This window comes from Eschscholzia californica, unplaced genomic scaffold (assembly GCF_041429995.1).
Source record: "Eschscholzia californica isolate CP2 unplaced genomic scaffold, dmEscCali1.0.p SCAF_1, whole genome shotgun sequence".
In the NCBI taxonomy this organism is placed as follows: domain Eukaryota; kingdom Viridiplantae; phylum Streptophyta; class Magnoliopsida; order Ranunculales; family Papaveraceae; genus Eschscholzia; species Eschscholzia californica.
Genome location: NW_028238198.1, coordinates 65,164,196 through 65,184,015, shown reverse-complemented (window position 1 = coordinate 65,184,015; position 19,820 = coordinate 65,164,196). Strand labels below are relative to the sequence as shown.

The 19,820-nt window shown below is 36.5% G+C and overlaps 3 protein-coding genes across 3 annotated transcripts; all 3 read right to left on the bottom strand.

Annotated features, from left to right (window-relative positions):
* Positions 1 to 1,127: 1,127 nt before the first annotated feature.
* LOC147568289 (protein TONNEAU 1a-like) lies at positions 1,128 to 4,815 on the bottom strand. Its single transcript, XM_086654761.1, has 9 exons — positions 4,588 to 4,815; positions 3,878 to 4,010; positions 3,526 to 3,614; positions 3,300 to 3,422; positions 2,338 to 2,414; positions 2,195 to 2,220; positions 1,951 to 2,107; positions 1,296 to 1,363; positions 1,128 to 1,177 (listed from the first exon to the last, which is right to left on the bottom strand). Exons 1-8 carry the CDS (start codon positions 4,672 to 4,674, stop codon positions 1,309 to 1,311), a joined length of 747 nt encoding a protein of 248 aa, XP_086510887.1. The 5' UTR covers positions 4,675 to 4,815; the 3' UTR covers positions 1,128 to 1,177; positions 1,296 to 1,308.
* Positions 4,816 to 5,682: 867 nt separating this feature from the next.
* Positions 5,683 to 9,888, bottom strand: LOC147568288 (mitochondrial hydrolase YKR070W-like). The gene is made up of 13 exons (XM_086654759.1): positions 9,815 to 9,888; positions 9,626 to 9,728; positions 9,438 to 9,541; positions 9,211 to 9,246; positions 8,972 to 9,045; positions 8,815 to 8,855; positions 8,406 to 8,477; positions 8,115 to 8,277; positions 7,780 to 7,875; positions 7,283 to 7,350; positions 6,595 to 6,802; positions 6,401 to 6,484; positions 5,683 to 5,876 (listed from the first exon to the last, which is right to left on the bottom strand). Exons 2-13 carry the CDS (start codon positions 9,718 to 9,720, stop codon positions 5,802 to 5,804), a joined length of 1,116 nt encoding a protein of 371 aa, XP_086510885.1. The 5' UTR covers positions 9,721 to 9,728; positions 9,815 to 9,888; the 3' UTR covers positions 5,683 to 5,801.
* An 875-nt stretch (positions 9,889 to 10,763) lies between these two features.
* LOC147568287 (Tetratricopeptide repeat (TPR)-like superfamily protein) lies at positions 10,764 to 18,959 on the bottom strand. Its single transcript, XM_086654748.1, has 13 exons — positions 18,072 to 18,959; positions 17,889 to 17,976; positions 17,125 to 17,323; positions 16,093 to 16,200; positions 15,490 to 15,654; positions 14,758 to 15,345; positions 14,197 to 14,262; positions 13,990 to 14,070; positions 13,095 to 13,192; positions 11,949 to 12,168; positions 11,564 to 11,624; positions 10,932 to 11,241; positions 10,764 to 10,849 (listed from the first exon to the last, which is right to left on the bottom strand). Exons 1-13 carry the CDS (start codon positions 18,682 to 18,684, stop codon positions 10,819 to 10,821), a joined length of 2,628 nt encoding a protein of 875 aa, XP_086510874.1. The 5' UTR covers positions 18,685 to 18,959; the 3' UTR covers positions 10,764 to 10,818.
* Between the last annotated feature and the right edge of the window lie 861 nt (positions 18,960 to 19,820).

Below are 19,820 nucleotides of genomic sequence, written 5' to 3'. Positions count from 1 at the left end.
GGGAAAGGTGCCAGACATAGTGTCATTTTCCAATCTTAATCACCGGTTATCCAATTAGATCAATTTTGTCTTTTGTTAAATTTTTTTAGGACAACAAAACTTCTTATTTTTTTTCATCTTCGATCACTACGTGGCCATTGTTCGACACCGCCCAGCCTTACTCAATCATCGCGATTATTTTTAACATTTATAGGAAATTTGATCGAAGGCTCAATTTTAAGTTTTTGTAAGTTAAAAAGATGAATTATATTTCGTTTCGCTTAATACTAAATATTTGTATCTTGTTTGGTTAAAATCCATAAATCTGTGATCTTTTTGCAAGAAGATGTAATCTTTCGCGCGCAGTTGCATCCCTTCTGCGATCGTAATTCTTTTACAAACAAACAATTGTAAATTACGAAAATACATAGCGAGAAGACTAAAAAAATTGAGTGGTCTTTCTTCACCAAAGCAAAAAAAATACTGTAGGTGTTGTAATCAATGTCGCATCAGTTGTGAGATGGAGTGTGGCCTCTTAAGAGGTTAAGCACCCTTTACTAATGAGGTCTTTTAAAGCCGCGAGGTTCAAAAGTATTAAAGCGGACAGTATCATTATCAATCTAGATGGTTGGTCCACATCATCCTATAACACATTATCAACACGATTCACTCTACTATGATGTGATATCGAAAGGGTATGTTGCAATCAATTTCACATCAGTGGTGCAACGGAACGTAGTGCTTCTCGTAGAGTTTTGACAAAATTTTCTTTATTTTTAGCTAGGATCCATAGCTAATTGAAGCACAAATTAGAAAGACGAGTTCCCGCTAAGGGTGTTTTAAGTTGTATCTTTTTAAGGCAGTTTGATCCACAAATCTCTTAGCTAAACATAGACTAAAACAAAAGTCACAGCACACATGGCTGAAACGCCAAGATTGAAGGACTAGACTGAGGGAGGAGATCAAGAAGAAAGGTTTCAAGAATCGAACCAAAGCTTGGTCTCTTGTTCAAGAATCATGGTGTTAAACTCCTCCTTGGCGAACAATCCTGTCGTTTCTAGTTTTCTTCCCGTCATCCATGTCAATCAAAACAATCATCAATTCTCTAAATTTTGTTACCTTTGCAACTTACCACCATGATTCCCAACTTTACCCAAAAAAAAACACACATTTGGAACTACAAACCTCAAGCACATTCCTGAATTACATAAACAGAGGATAACAAGAAAATAAGAAAGATATTCTTACATGAATTGGTTTCTTCACTTTTGATGAATGAACCAATTAAGCATTAATACAGATGGAAAACTACATACACTACTAAGGAAGTTAGATATGATCTGCTTTGTCATCATCGTCCTCGGATCCTCCATCTGCAGCATGCCTGCAATTAAAAAGAGATGGAAATCTTTCCTCTTAAGGAACACATTGATTCTCTTTTTTTTTTTTTCTTAAGAAGTTTTTATTTGTTATATATTCGCAAAGAGAAACTCATACAACCCAAACTTATAAATGAGTAGAGTCTTAGAGAGAAACTATCTTGAGTTTCAGTCCGGTTTTGCCAGTTAGGAGCCATAACTTTAGGGCAAAAAAGTCTCAAGTTGCCTCAGTTCATGAAAATGGATCTCTGAACATCTAACTCTAAAAAGTCATTTCTAACTCTCGCTGTTTAATTTTTGAAACGCCTACGTAGACAACAACTTACTAGTTTCTTTTTAGTCCATACTAACACCTTTCTCAATGATAAAGAGTACAAAAATATGTTCTTTAGTTTTTGTGTCTGTGTGTGTGCTCGTTGGTGGCCGATCTCCATCATACCTTCCCTCGCCTACAACAATCTACATATCTGATTGGGAGAGTACATATTTGGGTTGTGATAGCAAATCGTGGGAAGAATATATACATGATGGCGGCTGGATGTTGTCTGTGTGAAAGAAATGAACACAAACGAAGATATCAATTTGGACTTACCTCCAAGATGATGTTAGGTTACGTGCTTTTCTGTCCAAATGAATGTTTTCTAAAGCATTTGAAGCTTGAGTTACATCATCAGCAGACTCATCAGTATCATACCTCCAATTATATTCTTCCTTTCGGTAGCCAGGCATGGAGGAACCTGTTCTCCGATCTGAAGTGATAAAAAGCTCAGTAAAGAAATTAAAATTGCAAGAAAGCAAATAATTCACACAAAAGAGCTAGATATTATAGAATTTACCAGATGTCTGGGTAGAAGAAACCGGTCTGCAAAAAAACATGATATAACAACAATCAATTGAAGGTGAAAAATAGTTCAAAGCACTGAAAAATATTATCAGTCCACTAATCGGGACTAAGCTGCCATCCATGTTGATGCCTTACCTTCCTAGTGGAGGTATTCCCCCGGCAACAGATGATGATGAAGGTCTTCTTCCGTTACCCCTTGCTTGAGATAAATTCTGCATAAAAATCAGTCTGAATAAAGAAAGCATACTTGAAGTTCACATCTACTCGCTACTAGTATAAAGTGTAATGGCCTATAGGCACAGAGAAATAGTTCACATATTTTATTTCTGAATCCATTAAAGCCCACGGATCGTCTGGGTCGTACCCTACTTCAAAGATAATCACTGAAGTTGTAGCAAAGATGTAAATTTCAAATATCGTCACATTTCCAGAGCTTAGAACCTTCATTTGAATCACATCAGGTGTTCTACATTTGAACCAGCTGCTAGTTATAAAATGTAATGGCCTATAGGCACAGAGAAATCGTTCACATTTTCTATTTCTGAATCCATTAAAGCCCACGGAGAGGCTGGGTCTTACCCTACTATAAAGATAATCATTGAAAAAATAGCAAAGTTGAAAATTTCAAATACTGTCACAATTCCAGAGCTTAGAACCTTCATTCGAATCATATAAGGTGTTCTATATTTGGACCAGCTTTGTGCAATTTCATAAAGTAATGAAGATTGGTTACGCAGCACGCTTGGTTGTAATATAACTAGAGAATTCAATGACAGTATATATGAATCAACTTTTGCAGCACGTAAACTACTGTTAGAGAATACTTTATTGATATGGTTGTCTTAAGAATTACTGTCATAAAGGCATATAAATCAGTAGTTAACAGGAACATATATTAGCTTCGACAATAAGTGGTACGTATGAACTGTTTTCACAATCAGTTTGATTGGCAAGCGTCACAGCTTTATCCATATCTCCAATGATCAAAGCACAAAATGGGTCTTCATTGTTGGTTTTATCTTCTTTTGATCCACTTGCCATTACAGAACGAGCTCAATTATAGTATAGGAGAAATAAAATGAGTCTGGAACTAATACCTCAAATTTCAAAAATCCTTCAAGAACATCCAAAAGCAAAGGACCACTCTCCCCATTCCTGTTCAAGTCATAGCCATTTTTACTACTAAACTCCTTCAACTCAGCTTTCCAAGAATCCTTTTGCTGCAACAGGAAAACATGTACACATTGAAGTCAAGAGAACAGCTTGGTTACACAAATTCAATGAAATTAGTAATAACACGCACAATACACCAAGGAATTATACCAGATTACATTCGGGCTGATAAACTTTTAGGGTGTGGCCTAGTTGTGCCCAATCCAAGTACTCACAAATTAATGCTGTTATTAGCCTTCCTGTATTTAGGCCATCGAAATGCAAACCAAGTATAATAAGTTACTAAATTGGAAATGACAATATCTGCAACAATCTTAAATAACTTCACTGATGATAAATACGCATACAAAGCAAAAAAGAAGATACCCATTAAACATGATAATGACCATCAAAACCAATATCTCGAGACCTCAATTGATCCAAAGAACAATCACATTTAGGAAAAGAACAGTTAACAATTTTAAAGTGGCAAGAAAAGTAAAATAGACTATAACGAGCGAACCAGAAGGTGAGGCATGAAGTTGTTTTGCACGATCATTACAGCTTCCAAGTAATGCAGGAGGAACACCATCTTCATTTTCTAATACATGATCCTCCTCTTCAATTGCTTCAAATACACTCGCTCGAAGCTCAGCCTAGCCAAAGGATGGATCAGATTAATATAATCAATAGATGTTAACACAAAAAGATAATATTAAGCTCCTCTTAATCTTACTACTAACTATAAACTACAACAACCTAGCATTACATTGTCTCCCTCATGCCCCATTGCAGCTATAAAGCTCGATCCGAAACTAAAATGGCATACAAGTTCCACCACATTCAAATTTAATATCACTCAAAATGAATTACGAAATTCACTTTGATTTTTTTTCATTCACCAAATAACACATTTTTGAAGACAATTAGGTTAAATCACTTCAATTGACCAAAAATAGTTGCAAGTTCTCAAAAAACTGTTGGATCTAAAGTTGCCCATGTTGAATGGATCTTCAGCTCAAAGCTTTGAAACCTAGACTTCTACTCCAGATCTCACTAATTTACATAAGGGGTTGTTAATTGCGAGAAATCAAACATTATACCGTATACATTAAGCCATTAAAAACCCTAAATCAAAATCCGACCTTTCGTACATAATCAAACCTAATTCGAATAAAAGCAAAAGGGGGAAGTAATAAAAAATGTAGGTTGGTTAGAGAGAAGAGAAATTACTCTGATCTTGGCAAGAACACCTTTCTTTTCTAGGGTTCGAGTAACAAGAGTTTTAAGGTCCATCATTTCCCTGGTGTAATCGTCCATTTCGTCACTTTTTCTCTCTCTTCTTCTTCTTCTTCTTTTCTCCTTCTTCTTTCTCTCTCTTCACAGGGTTTCAGTTTCAGTCGCAAACCCAAGAGGAAATCCAATTCCCACTCCCAACTGAGGAAGACAAAAGTGTTGTTTTATATTTTTGAATTAGTCCATCAACTTCTTTAAATTTGTATTTCTTTTCCACTATTTTTATCTTTTTGGATTAACCCCTTAAACTTGAGTAGGATACTAGGATCAGACCGGACGGCGCGTTTGCTGATATACTTGAACCTTCAGACGGGCGAACCGGGTGGGGTGAGGGTAAAAATTATAAGCAAACTAAAAAACGATATCCTACTCACGGTTATATTTATTTTTGTGGACAGAAGATTTGTACAACTTATAAGAGATAATTTAAACCTCGTGGGCTCTTATACTAGGATTAAAATAGAAACACAAATTAAAGTCTAGATAGTAGTAGGAGATAGGGTTCTCATATGGTGAGTTGACATGGAACTGCAAACCGCACCGAACTTCACAATCAATAATAGTCTGGCGTATCTATGTCCTTAGCAAAACCAAAAATGGAGAATCGGAGTTATCTTTCGAAGCAAATACTAAGCTATTTTTATAAAATAATATATAGGTTATTATACCAAGGTTAAAAGAAACTTTGATCTTGGCAATTCTACCCACTATTAGACTAATCTCAAATCACGTTCCACATTTTATCAACTCATTAACCATTTAGTGCTCATTTACTGTAATCATCCAAGCCGTCTCCCGGAGACGGCTCTAATTAATGAACTAGCTTCTGTGGTCGGAACAGGGGAAAAGATAATCTAGATGTCTCTCTGGTTGGATTCCATCCAATGGATGCGTACCTTGAGGTCAATCGAGAGTCGATCCAGGATCCAAGGTTATGCTATATAGCATGTTGGATGGTTGCGCAAGAAAGAACGATTTGTGAATTTTTACTTAACAGAACAAGTTTTGGCATATATTGCTGTGAGCATTAAATGGATATAATCAGTTTATTATCATTTCGTTTATCAGTTTCTGCACAATGTGTTTGCTACAAATCAAATTGATTACATATGACAAATATAAAAACAAAACAATTGGACAGATTTTACAAATTACAGTCGGCTGCCAGACAAAATGCACTCTTTTCTCAAAATAAAATCCACTGCCTCTTCAACCGTATCGACAACCTGCAAAAGCATCAAACTAAACAGTGTTAGTGTTATAGCCGTAAATGAGAATTTCCGCATGTGAAAACCATAATCATCAATTATGAAATTTAAGTAATAACGTTTCCTCGTGATTTAGTAGAGATCAAATGGACGGAATGATAAAAAAACTCCCAATTTGAAACCTGTTAAGTTCAGATTAGTCTCACATTGCTTAAGAAGACTTTCCTGACATGCATTATAACTTAAGGTGGCTAGCACCTTGTCTTTCTCGCAGATGGGCTAGGCCTCGTAAAAGTAGGGTAATCCCCAAGGCTAATCAGGTGGATAAGTCTAGGGAGGTCTAGGGCTGCTTTGTGCAAACAAAATACATTGTACTGATGTGGGCCTTGGCTGAGTAGCCTTGGTGGTGCCTAAATCAGGGACGATGCCGCTGGTATTGAGACGGGTGTTAGATCAAGCTTAAGTTTGATGCAGAAAAAGTCCAAGCTACCAGATAAAAATACGAAAAGCTTTCTGAACGCGTAATATGAAGATTAACCAACCAGATCTGCTGGAAATTCTGCGTGGTTTTCTTTCCCCTTGAAAACTCCTGTCCTAGTTAAAATAGAAACCCATGGATGTCCGGCCTAAACAGTCAGAAAAAAAGGAACATTCAACCATTTAACCTGAAAATTTTAAACGGAACGAAATTGATTAAGTTTTAATGACGGTGTGAAAATTCTATATAGTAGCAGACCTGACGTGCACCTTTAATGTCAACTGAAGGATTATCTCCAATCATATACAAGGTCTTAAAAGAATGACAAGAACCAGCTTCTTTCTCAACGGCATCGATGTCATAGCCTAGAAATGGCTGAAGTTGACTTAGTATAGCCTCTGCATTCTTATATACAAATGGATTTGGTTTCCCGAAAGTTGTGTACTCCAGTGCATTAGGATGAATTCTGCATGTTTTAAATCAAGGGTATGAGGAAGTTTCAGTTCCAGTTTTTCATACTTGAAATGAAAAACCATACATTATGGTATCTGTGCTTAACTACTCGTTCATATCCCGAACTCCAGGGATAGTTCAAATGTAGTACTGCGTGATAACAACTGGCGTTTTACTTATTAGATTTGCGTTATTTGGAGTTTCCATAAACAGAAAGAAGTTGAGGATTTTAACAAAACAAATTAAAAGGTGATGATGTTTTTCCTCTATTCTCTGCAATTGCTAGGAACAAAGGCAATAGTCACCAAAGAAAGGAAAAAACAGTATTCACCTACAAAGATTAGATTACGTTGGCATGACTTTACGATTACGCCTCATCCAAGAGATAAACTGGATAGTCGAATATATGGCATGTGTTTCTTCTACTGATCACACGATATATACTATTTATACAATAATTTTAGTTAATGCTCTTTGTTCGTGATGTACCTACCTGTTGAAGATGGATTCAAGTGCAATTCTGAAAGCGCCCATACCAAGACGTTCTGAAGGAAATGCAGCCTGTGTTGAGAAGAAATAAGTTCAGTGACTTTTAACTTTCCGAGCCAATCAATTGACTATGAAATACAGATTGTTAACTATTATGAGAATGAAAGCATTGGGAATTCTAATTGAAGGAGCACACTCTTAAGTGGGAGAAGTTGTCTCGTATAAGCAGCAACTAGAACAAAAAGAAAGTATATAAGTAGGAGAAATTTTATGTTCAAACTTCTTTCGACAATTTGGTAAACTAAGAAGATCTATTTTTCTTCTTGGCATAAAATCCATGGATGGATTGTGGGTAATTCGACCGATAGACTCTGGCTGAATCTGGTGTGCCAAAAGACGTGGTTGTTTTGTTCAAAGACCTTGCTTAATGGTTACTGCTTATATGATTCCGGATAAAATCTCCCCAAAATAAAATTGTATAGCATGAACACCTCTACTGACCTGGTATTCAAGATCATCTGCTGCAAAGTATAATGGTGGTTGATGCCCGATCTCCTTTCCTGGAAGTCCCCCAGTTCTTAAAATGTCACAAAGAACCTAAATTCAGATATCAGTTAACTAACAGCCTATTACTGGCAAAAAAACGATATTGTAGTATTCTATTCGTTAGACAGATAGTTTGAGCTAAATTACAAAAAAAAATAGCTATCTCCTTTGTTAATTTTTCACATTCGGTAACTGTAGTTACAGACAGATAAAAGGAATACTTTAATTACCTAATCGTAAATGATATTGAAAATCAATGTGCAACAGTGGAAGTGGAAGGATATAAAAACCTGAATGTCCCTGCTCCAGTCAACAGGATCGCTAACGACAAATACTGCTTCGACTCTTTCTAAAGAAGCAGTATTTTTTATCTTCTTTGCCCAACTCTTATACTGAGAAACAGGATCAATATTTTCAAAGTACGATGTGAATTCATCGATTGAGAGAACTTTTCTGCACATAAAAGTGTTAAAGAAAGTTGAATGTATGAGGATCGAAGCAGTTGCTTCCAATTCCGTAAATGAATTTGGTGACAAATTGTAATCCATAATTAAGGCAAAATCATCAGGTTAGAACCATACTTAAATCCATACTCAATCATTACTTCGGCAGGTTGCCCTTTTCCAACAGCAACTATGAGGTCATTCTCATACCTGTAGAAAACACAAACCCCTTGCTCTCAGTTAAGTAGTTGATAGCGAACACCAGACTAATTGGTCAAGAGAGATAACCGATATTATATTAGAGAAGGAGAAAAAGACCGGGCAGAAAACAGATATTGGTTCTATTTTTGAATCGTTTTCATAATGTATATAAGTTCTGTTACGATAATATAGTATCGGGTACGACGGGTAGTAGTTGATAACCGATATGTCGGTGATGTATCTATCTGCCTAGGCCAGACACGAGTTGAAGATCACTTTTAGGTGACAAACTATTGAATGAGACAGATAAAGAGCATATCAAATTTATCTCATTACGCCATTATACCTCTTAACAAGATTCTTAAAAGGTGAATGACCTTGTACAACCTGCACCAGAATCAAAGACGCTATGAATTTGAACAACAATATTCACTATGTGAGATCGGATAAGTGCAAAATATTATGTTCGAAAAAATTGAAATCAGTTTGCAGTATATTAGTACCTGCGAAGGTAAAATATTTACTCCCAAAAGTTCACTTAACTCCACCGCTCGTTTAGATTCTGGGGTTCCACCTCCTAGTTACTCATATTTGTTAAGAAATCAAAAATCGTTGTAAACCCACTGTTCATTTTTCGTGAAAAATGGCTCAAATACAACATAACAAGTAGATACATATGATATTCATAGTGAAAAGCTAAAAGCCTATATGAAGAATCTTATATTGACTTAAGCGAACTAACCGTTTGTCAAGAACAGAAATGGTATCTTTAAACTACCTGCACAAGATTAGATTTCTAGTCATTTAGATTCAAAACAAAAGCAAAAAAAAAAAAGAAAAGAATAAATAGTTGAATCCTAAAATCTAAATTCAGCCTGTCAGGAGTTTGGATTCCAAATTCATTCTAAATGAACAAAACAAGATTATAGAATTCACAAACCCTAATGATAATAAGTAGAAGAATCGTACCAAAATCACCAAACAATTTCTTCAAAGCCTGAGATGATCCTCCAATTGGAGTACGACCTCGAAGAATAACACCATCAATATCAAAAGCAATTCCAAAAGAAGTTCTGTTCACCAATTACATACTGAAATTAAACAACAACAACAACTTCTTTTGAGAATAATTTATAGAGTTTGAGAAAAGATTTTACCTTTGGTGGTGTTTTGATGTTGTTGTAGATTTGAACCCCAACCATGGGGATTTCATTTTGCTACCAGAAACCCTAATTACTGGGGGAAATCTCATTTCCGCTTCTCCTCAAATAAGCAAAGGAGAAAATTGTTGGATAATCATTTCCTCAACGTTATTACAAAAATTAACGTCCCTAACCGTTTCTTACCTTCCAGCTTCCACCCTTCTTGGTGCACTGGTGGACTCTCACTCCACCTTTTTGGGAGGGGAGCTGATAGGGGGTGGACTAGGGGTGGGAAAAGAGACCTGGAATGCCAGGTATCCGACGCGGTCAACCAAGTCCAATAAGGCCCGCGGACACCCTTACCCGTCAACGGGTAATACCCGCCCAGCCCGATAGATTTTAGTGGGCGAGTTCGGATGAATTGCTTCACTAATGTTGAAATACTTTGTCAACAGTTGGTAGCCCAAGTGGTTCCAAGATGTTGACATAAACTCTAGAAATCCCTGGTGGTCCCAAGTAGATCGTAGTCGACTTCCAAAAAAAAATGTTGAAATAATTTTTTTTTTTTTATGAAATAATGTTGAAATACTTATTAATGTTTTTTCTTGACGGTTGTGAAAGGAACCTTGATCAGGAAAACTTACTTCTTCAAAGGCTTGTACAGTTGTATTCATAAAGTTGTCATTTTTCTTTCTTTGCTTTAAAGGAGTTTCTTTGCTCCAATGGAAGGAACCATCTCTTTAAGCCGAAGTCTAATAACTTGGAGATTTTGTAGTTCATTCGCACATTAAAGAATCAAAAACTTATACAGGAAATTGAAGGCACTTGATCTCAAGAGAGTTTTAGAGAGGAAAATTTTGTCAAAACTCAATATTTTTTAGTCTTCAACTCTCTGAGTATTGTAACAACTTGTTGCAGCTTCGTAAGAAGTTTGCAACACTTTGCAACGCCTCAAGAAAGAGCTTTGCAAAAAAGAAAAAGAAAACGAGTTTTTAACCAAACAAAATACAAATTTTGGAGTTTTAACAAACAAAATGATCTGATAGAAAAAAGACAAATTTTAGATTTTTAACCAAAAAAATTGTAACTTGCCTTCCTTTTTCTCAAAAAAAAAAAAAAAAAAATTGGGTGTTCGGCCCGATGTCCTGTTATATATCAAACCGGTGAACTTCATATGGTTGTAACTCCACTATTACTTCAACATTTTTCTACATAACCATCATCAGTATTTCTTGAAGGCTGAAAGTGTAAAAAACTAAATTACATGATTGATTAGCTTTTACAGGCAAAAATCGAAAGAGAGAGATTAAAGTATCATTACCGATGCCGATTCCTTCTCTGTAACCAATAATACAATGACTTTCTTGGAACCTTGAGTCGCCGTAAGACAACAGGTCTCCTGGCTGAAGATCCAAACTTTATACTCTTCTCTAGATTTTTATCTGAGTTGAGAGGGCTCTCCCCATCATTTCTACCAACATGAATTTTAGGTCCTGTGAATAAAACACTCATGCCTAATTCGTCCCGCAAAAGTTTCATTACTGAATCTTGCACCTCAGACTCACTATCGGCGCCAAAAACACCTTTTTCGGCCCCTAGGACGATAACCATGTCATCTTTAACTGGGTATCCTGCAACAGAAAATCAAATTCATAACTATTTGGCACAAATCAATCAGAAGTTCCACATCTTTAGTTACTAATTACTCATCTGAAGTCTTTGGTTCAACAAAAAAATATCCTATCTAACTATTCACGACATCCTAAATATTATCAACTCAACAAAATGAATAAGGAGACGCGTGAAAATCTAAAAACAACGGAAGATAAGACCCTAGATAGAGTAAAAATGCAGAATTTCCTGTATCCCGCCCAAGATATTTCAGATAAAGCTACTCAAATTCACTGGTTTTGTGAAAAATTGATTTGAATTGCCATAAAAAGTTACTCTTACCTTGAGCATAATTCTCTTTGATCATCCGTAAAACTGCAAGAATGACAATCCGAGCTTCAACCTGTTGATATATAGGAAATATTAGCAAAAATAAAATTTATGGAGAAAAGAACACGGCAAGGAAAAAATAGCTGCAATATTAACTTGCAACAGCTCAACAACGATATACTGACTCCAATCTAATTGGGAGATTAAGACAGCTACAAGCTATTGTCGTTAGGAAAGGATAAAGGCTACCAGTCTGCAAACATAGTTTCAGGTGGCAAAATTGAGCCTCATCCTCATCCTAATGGTTTTCGACTTCCCCTAACCTATTCAAGTCTAGATCTGAAATTCCATATTTATCCAAGTTAGCTGCAGAGAAATGACTGAAAAATGGAAATACCTTTGTAAGTCCTCGGATATCAATTGCTAGGCTCTCATTGATATCCTTTTGCAAGTAATCTGCAACTTTTTCAAGAAGTAGACTATGAGATTTAGCCTCCCCGGTTTTATTACGAGAACCGCCCAAACCCAGAATGCCTGGATTTTGACTACTGCCTTGTATTACGCCTTCACACCACTCCTCGATTATTTCCTTCAGAAAGTAATCATTTGAACTGTACCTGTAGTAGAAATGCCCAAAATTGTTAATCCTATTCAACATTAGTATCATACGTGTGTCTGTATATCTGGTGCAAGTACCGGGCAACATTACACATTGTGAGTGGAAAAACAATGTTATCTTGTCTTAGTTATAAAGTCATTTAACTTTACTTGCAATTTTTTGGGTCACACGTTAGTTGACAATTTTAGATTATATAGAAAACACATTAACATTGAGTAATATTCAACGGAATAAACATGATTGCGTAGAAACTGCTGCACAAACAAGATGGACAGAGAGGAAATGCTTGTGAGGCTTTGGTCCAACACCATGAAATGCTAAAACTGATTGTCCGTGTTAGATACCTATGTACTAAGAAACTGTAAAGTCACCCCAGCAATTTGTTCCATAGCTCTTCTTAGTTCCTCGTATATATGTTATTTATCTATTTATTTAAAGGAAGAGGTTTGCAAAGGTTCAGCAGATGAAGCTTCGGATCCAAGTCCTAACATGTTGTCGACCAAAAGGACCCTCATCTTCATCAAATTCCCAAACCCACCAAATTTCGTTGAAACAAAGGAAACAGGATATAGAGCCTAAATCACGTAGGTAACTATGCACCTGGGTATTTATACTAACTGTGTACTTGCATTTTTATAACACGTATATAATGTCTTTATGTAATCAAGCACAATAAATTAGAAATCACTGGGTTTTTTCTCCAGCTGCACATTGAACAGGAACTTCAAAACAGTTCCTCAATTTAGTAAAAGAGAGAAGTGTACTAACTTTATATTTATGATTATGTATTTATGTTATTTCATCAGCAGGTTTATAGAGCACATTCAAATGCGTCTAAACGTGTAATGCACAAATTTTGATTTTTTCTAGGACTTGGTGTACTTTTAATAACAAAATCATTAATAAGAACGAAACGTGACATACCCAGATTTTCGCATATCTTGATAAACAGCCAGGCTTTGTTGGACTTCATGTAAAGACCCATACTTACTACGAGCTCTCAAAAGCGTATTATATGTCACCTGAAATAAAATTCGATTATTAACTTTCTATTAGAAAAAGGAGTAATGTAGCAGATTGTGATTTGATCTCAACTAAATGCTTATAGTTCTTAAAATATGATAGTTACATGAATGCGAACTGGTTTTGTAACATAGCAACTATGACGGAAAAACCTTTGGTGAAACACAAACTCGAGATCCCATATTAACCTCAGCCCTTCACATGAAATTTAAGGAATATGATTACTTCTGAGGATAACATTTGGTAAATCCATGGACAGATGAATAATGGTTGGTACACCTATTCCAAGTGACCCTGACCAATATAAGCCTCACAGTTGTAGTGTTGTACACAAGCAAACCTCCTCAAATCATGTTTTCTCTAACCTGGAAGTGTTTCTTGTAATCTTGTTCTTTTTTACATTGGATGGTCTCAGTTTCAACATGCAAGTATTCATCGTCCTGGGTCCCACTTAGGTTGTATGATCAATTTCACCTTTTAAGTTCAAGTTAAGGGGAATATTGTGGATGAAAATAGTTTTGAGTGGTACAGTCGCACTGATACTCGAGTGGCGATTTTGGGATGAATTCAAACCTCTCCTTACTTGTCACAGGAAAGGTAATTACCGTAGTTTTTTCATTCTCTCACTACCAACCTCTTACAATCTAAGTTGGATAACTACTAAATAACCTTGCACAACATGTTTCTTCATTATTTTAACCAAATTAGATGAGAGTTAAAATTGAAATATAGAATATGAACTAAACACAAAAATCTATACACTATAAAAGAAAATTTATAGGATTGTAGTGCTTACCAGATTCGGTTGTAACTGATATCTTTTCATTTCTTCAAATAACAAAAATGCTATCTTTAAATTTTTATTTGCCACGCAAGCCTGCAAGAATAACGTGGTGTGTCAGCTTGTGCAAGGTTGAAAGTGATAGCAATGTAGTACGGAACATAAAAAAGACTAAATAAGGACTCGGAAACAGTCAAACTTAGTGTTACCAACAGTAGAAACCTTAATGACTGTTGTGTATGCAACGACATCAGGTTTAATTCCAACATCACGCATAGATTTTAACCCCTGCCGAAGAAAAATAAATTTCATGAATACATCAAGGTACAAGACGTTAGCATGTTACTACGGAAAATTAGACACAAGTGAAGTAAAAGTGACATAACGAGAATCATGTATTTGAGAACAGATGGTGCAGTGAATATGGATAAAGAGACATGTTGCAAGCTGCGGTTAAAGATTTTTGCCTTTTCCAGGGTCACATAACACTACAATAGCACCGTGACCCAGATATGAGATAACTGACCCTGTCTGATGACCAAAATAAAAATAGCGTCGCTACGAACTTGCAACACAACTCGAATCTCTCATTTATTGAAAATAAATTGACGGAGCAAATGTGCTTCCAGAGAGGAGAGTGCAAGTGTGCAACATTATTGTATATCAATCACGACATTATTGTATATCTATTCCAGTAGCAGTAATCAGAACTGCCACAAAACCAATGCAACCAAATATACCAATCAGGACAGAGTTGAGAAACATATTTAAAACATATCTTACCTGTATTGCAGCCCCTAGATCGCCTGACTTTCCATAAATGTCAATCAATATTGACCAGCTTATGTGGTTAGGAGAAAGACCTACTATCTTCATCTCTTCCATAATAGCTTTTGCACGGTGATAATCAGTACCGCAAGCCTTCATTAAGATATTATATGTAGCAATGGTCGGTTTAAATGGGACAATCTTAGAAAATCTTAAACGACGTGGGTCGGGGAACGGCTTAGTAGTTGAACTTGAAACCCCTACGACCGTGCAAACTTCGGTACCTGTATTTTGACTGAACTCATTAGGATGACAAGGTCTCGGAAGCCCATGTTCCTTCCAAGACTGGAAAATGCGAAAAGCTCTATCATACTGGCATGCCTCTATACAAGCATTCAAAAGAGTGTTGCAACATTGTGTATTGGGTTGACAGCCAGCCAGTAGCATCTCTTCAAATGTTCGAATTGCCTGCTCCACAAGTCCCACATTTGCACATGCTGTGATCAATGAAGACCATGTAACCTCATTAGGAGTAACACCAGCCAAAAACATATCTTCTTTAATAGTCAGCGCCATTTGCCACATTTTTGCATCTGCAAAGACCTGGTAATTTAGTAAAAATTAATAGAACCCAAAGAAAAAAAAAGTGATGAACTGTATTTGTACACACCTAAAAAGGAAATGAGGAAACCAGTCAACAGATACAAGGAAAAAATGAATTATACACAAGTTAGCGACGAGAAGTACCTTTATAATTGTGCTGTATGTTATAACGTCAAGTTTCAATGCCCCGGTCGAAGCTTTATCCCTTACCTCTTTATAAATGTCTTCGGCCAAATCCACTCTTCCAGCAAGACAACATGCCTTTAATAGTATGTTATAAGATGCCATATCTGCACAAACACCAATGTTCTGCATATACAGGTATAAAGAAGGTTAGAGTGTGTATAAACAACATCAAAGCACAATATATTTTTGTGGCATTCTATGAAATAGTAATTTTCTTAAGTGATCTATTAGCAAATAACTATAACTATCCGTATGAATTCAACTAGTACATGAAGCAGGATTCAAACTTAGATTCTGGCAAAGAGTAAGAAAAATCGAAGCTCGGAGAGCCAAAGAGGATAGATATCTCCAAATGAGCTGGATAATTTCCCTGAACTGTCAAATAAATAATGTCTAGATTGTTTCTGAACAACTACATACACAGCATTGGCATGAAACAAATGTCAGAAGCGAGTTGAGAGTTTGTAAAACCAAATGCAGATGACATCATTTAGACATGGAAATGGAACTTGTACAAAACCCACCTACAAAGCAGCAAGATAAAAGAGGAGATAGCATTACTTGCATATGCTTGTAGACATGCAAGATGTAGCTCAAATCATGGGCATTCACATTCATAAGACTGTTGCAAACGTAAGTGTTTGGGGTGACCTTCTGAGCAAGCAACTCCTGCCGAACAATTCAACATTAAAACAAAATTGAATCAATAAAGAATCAAGGAATGTTGATGAATAACAAATAAAAAGTTAGCATGGATGGGGAGAGGAGAACTTCATACACCAAAAGTAAAGGAAAAATAAACTGAGTAACAATCACCTGTATTTCCTCGGAGATATGAAGATAGATGGTTAAAATTTGAGACATATTATTGTTAATAACTTTCTCTTGGAACAAGACTATTGTTTATAGTATAGGCTGTACTCAACAAAGTACTGTCCCAACTAGAAGTAGCCTTCATATAATGGACTCTCCCCCCTTTGCATTTACACCCTAAACTTTTTTTAATCGAGGCAAAATAGTATTAATTAACCCATCAAGCGAACAATATATACACAATATTCACAATAGAGTCGTCCATCACGACAAGTGAGAAACTTGGACACCAGCTGCAAGTTCAACTAATTCAATATGTTGTTTCATGGTTCAAGAGGGACTTGAGAGGAAGTGGTTGACCATATAACTAGGTGATTTTAAATACCAGTTTCCTTCAAGATTTTCCTTAACTAAATGCATTTAAAAGAAAGAGATAAGATGCTCTTAAATCCTTAAAAGAAAGTTAGACTAAAAAAAACTCCCCTCTCCCAGGGAAAAAATGTTGATAGCTACAGTTCATAAGTAGTAAATAGTGATAGTCGTGTTCATTTTCAGAACATCCGAGCAAGATCTCTTGTAAAAATTTATCAAAGCAAAGTAGATGTGTACGTTATGTGTACGAAAAGCAAAAGCAGAACTGCAAACCCATATCCAGTGTGCTAATGACTGGTTCTAGTGTTTCAGCTCCAGAAAGGAAGATAACATCCACGTGGAGACTAAATGAAAAACAAGTAGAAGCATAAAATTTTCTAAATAGGCCAAGAGGGACTAGACAAGTACCTCATAAATGTGCCTAGACCTTAAGGAGTCACCACATAGACCACAAACATCAACTATAGTGCGGCAAGCGTACATATTAGGTCCATTGCACTTTGAGGCTTCATATGCAGTCAGAGCGGACACCAAGTCCCTTCTCTTTCCAAATTCCTGAATGATTGAACTGAATAACATGTGGCCGTGCGGAAGAATGCAAGCATACCTGCAAGATAATGTAATAAATGAATTAAATACTAAATAGTGACCAGAACATATTATATTTTAGTAATAATAACTCCAAGTACATAATGCTTTCTGCCTTTCTCGCAACCAATCTTGGAGTCCACCCCTTTCTTAGTTGTGAAGCGAGAGAATGAAGAAAATTGGAAAATGAGTGGAAGAAAAAGAGCATCAAACAGGTAGAGCATGCAACTGCAGTAAACTAGAAAACGAAAAACAAAAGTAGCAGACCTCATTAAAGTTGGAGAGTTAAAGGCCAAGGGGATATAAATGAGACAAAGCCGCAAAGTAAACGAGGATTGTGGAAGAATACACGTTATCCTATGTTTTCATAGTTTCAAGTATCACAATAGCAATTTTGTTTGTTTCACATAGACCGAGCATAAACATATCGTACAAACAAAATCTCTGGGTAGCTAAAATTTATGGTTCATACTTTCTACCATATATACAAATGTACGCCCTAAAATCACATTGGCGTTATATATTACGTGTACAGTTGGTTTAAAAATTTAATCTCAACAAGAACCCAATAAAACAATTCATACCTTACGGCCATTTTTGGATCACGTTTCTCCACGCATAGTCTAATCATCTCTGATGGATCCACGAATTCTTTGATAGAGAATCGAAAACCTAAATAAAACCAAGAAGCATTTTCATCTAATAAAATTTATTTGATGATAGAGAAGTTAAATTTCAATATGATAGAGAAGTTAAATTTCAATTACCTGCTAGGTTTTCCATGAATCCAACGACTTTTTCCAATTCACCGCGATTTACAAGCCGACGACATTCTAAAGCCAAAGATTGTTTAGCCGATTCATTAAAAAGTGAACAAGGAGAAAGCCCTAATTTGTCAACTCTACCAAGAACCTCGACTAGATACTGAATCCTACCATCGCAGATCATAGAAGAAAAACCAGAAGAAACGAGTTTGATGTTCAATGAACCAATAAATGAATGGGGATCAATGCCTAAACCTAAAACACTCTCGACAATCATCAAGAAATCTTCAAGTCTACCATCTTCAGCGAGCTTGGAAGCAAGATCAGCGTAGTATTTCAAACGGTTTCCTCTTCGTGGAGTGATATCTTGACGGACGTTCATTAGAAGCGGAGGCCGTGAGAATGCGGTAGTGGTGATGGTGGAGGAATCTGAAGAAGATGATGATGATGATGATGATGAGCATGATAATTTGGCGGGAAAATGTTTGGATGAATTGACTTGGAAATATGAGGAGGAGGATTTGTGATTCTTGGTGGTGGCGGCGAAGAGATGAGGGAGAGGAACTGAATTTGGAGGGAGAAGAATCGAAGACCCGACTAGAAGTGGGTCTCTCATTCTCTCACTATCTCTCTCCGCTGGACTGTCTTCTCTCTCTTCTTCACTCTTCTTCACTCTTCTTCACTCTCTTTCTCTCTCTAGTGCTGTCATCTGCTCTCCCGCTCTTTAACTGTGTGAGTGTGTACCGTTAGTCAAGTGTGGGAGAGGCTCAGACCATATCTGCCTTTTTCTCGTATCCACCGGATTGAATTTGAAGGGCTGGGAGTCTTTACTCTTTTTCTTACGATTTATTAGGTTGTCCCTTTCCCCCTTTTTTTTTTTATGGGAGATTTAGGTACATTAGGATTACACTCCTAATAATATTGTACACTCCTAATAATATTGTCGTTCAGATGTTAACTCCCAAAACTCAATTTTTCGTCCCAAACTCGTTATATAGGATGTGCGAGTCACGTGTTTCTTATCTACCCCATTATAATCTGACGATCAGTGGAGGCTTACATTTTTAACAGGCAAGATAGAGTCTGTCACTTCTTCTAGTTGTTGGAATTTTACTCCAAGCTTACCCTCCCCCCAGCCTTCTCCAACGGTAAAAACTCAGTCTATGAAAACACCTAGTTGCCCTCTAATCTTCACTTGGAATTCTTTGGAAGCAGGTGTAAGTGTTAGTCGACTAGCTAAAATTGTGAAGGAGGGTCAAAAACAACTTCAAGTTCTCAGGTATATCAACTTTGGAAGCAAGTGCAACTGTGCAAGTGTTAGGCAACTCATTGACCATGTCAAGAAGCATCCAAAGCTTCTCACATTCACCTCTAATAGGCAAAAGGGGTTGATAGAGGTTGTGGCACAGAACTTTCCAAATAATCTACACCGCTTTTGTTTTAAACACTTATACAAGAACTTTCCGAATAATCCACACAGGTTTCGTCCATAAGATTTGATATACACGAGAACCTGAAGCTGTTTTTTACCCTCCTCCCATCAGTTTTAGCTAGTCGACTAACATTTGCACAGTTTCAAAGTTTTCTAAAGAATTCTAAGTGAAGATTAGAAGGCAACTAGGATTTTTATGGACTGGATTTTTACCGTTAGAGAAAGTTGGGGGAAGGAAAAGTTTGGAATAAAATTCCAACAGCTAGAAGAAGTGACGGACTCGATCTTGGCCATTGAAAGTGTAAGCCTCCACTGACCGT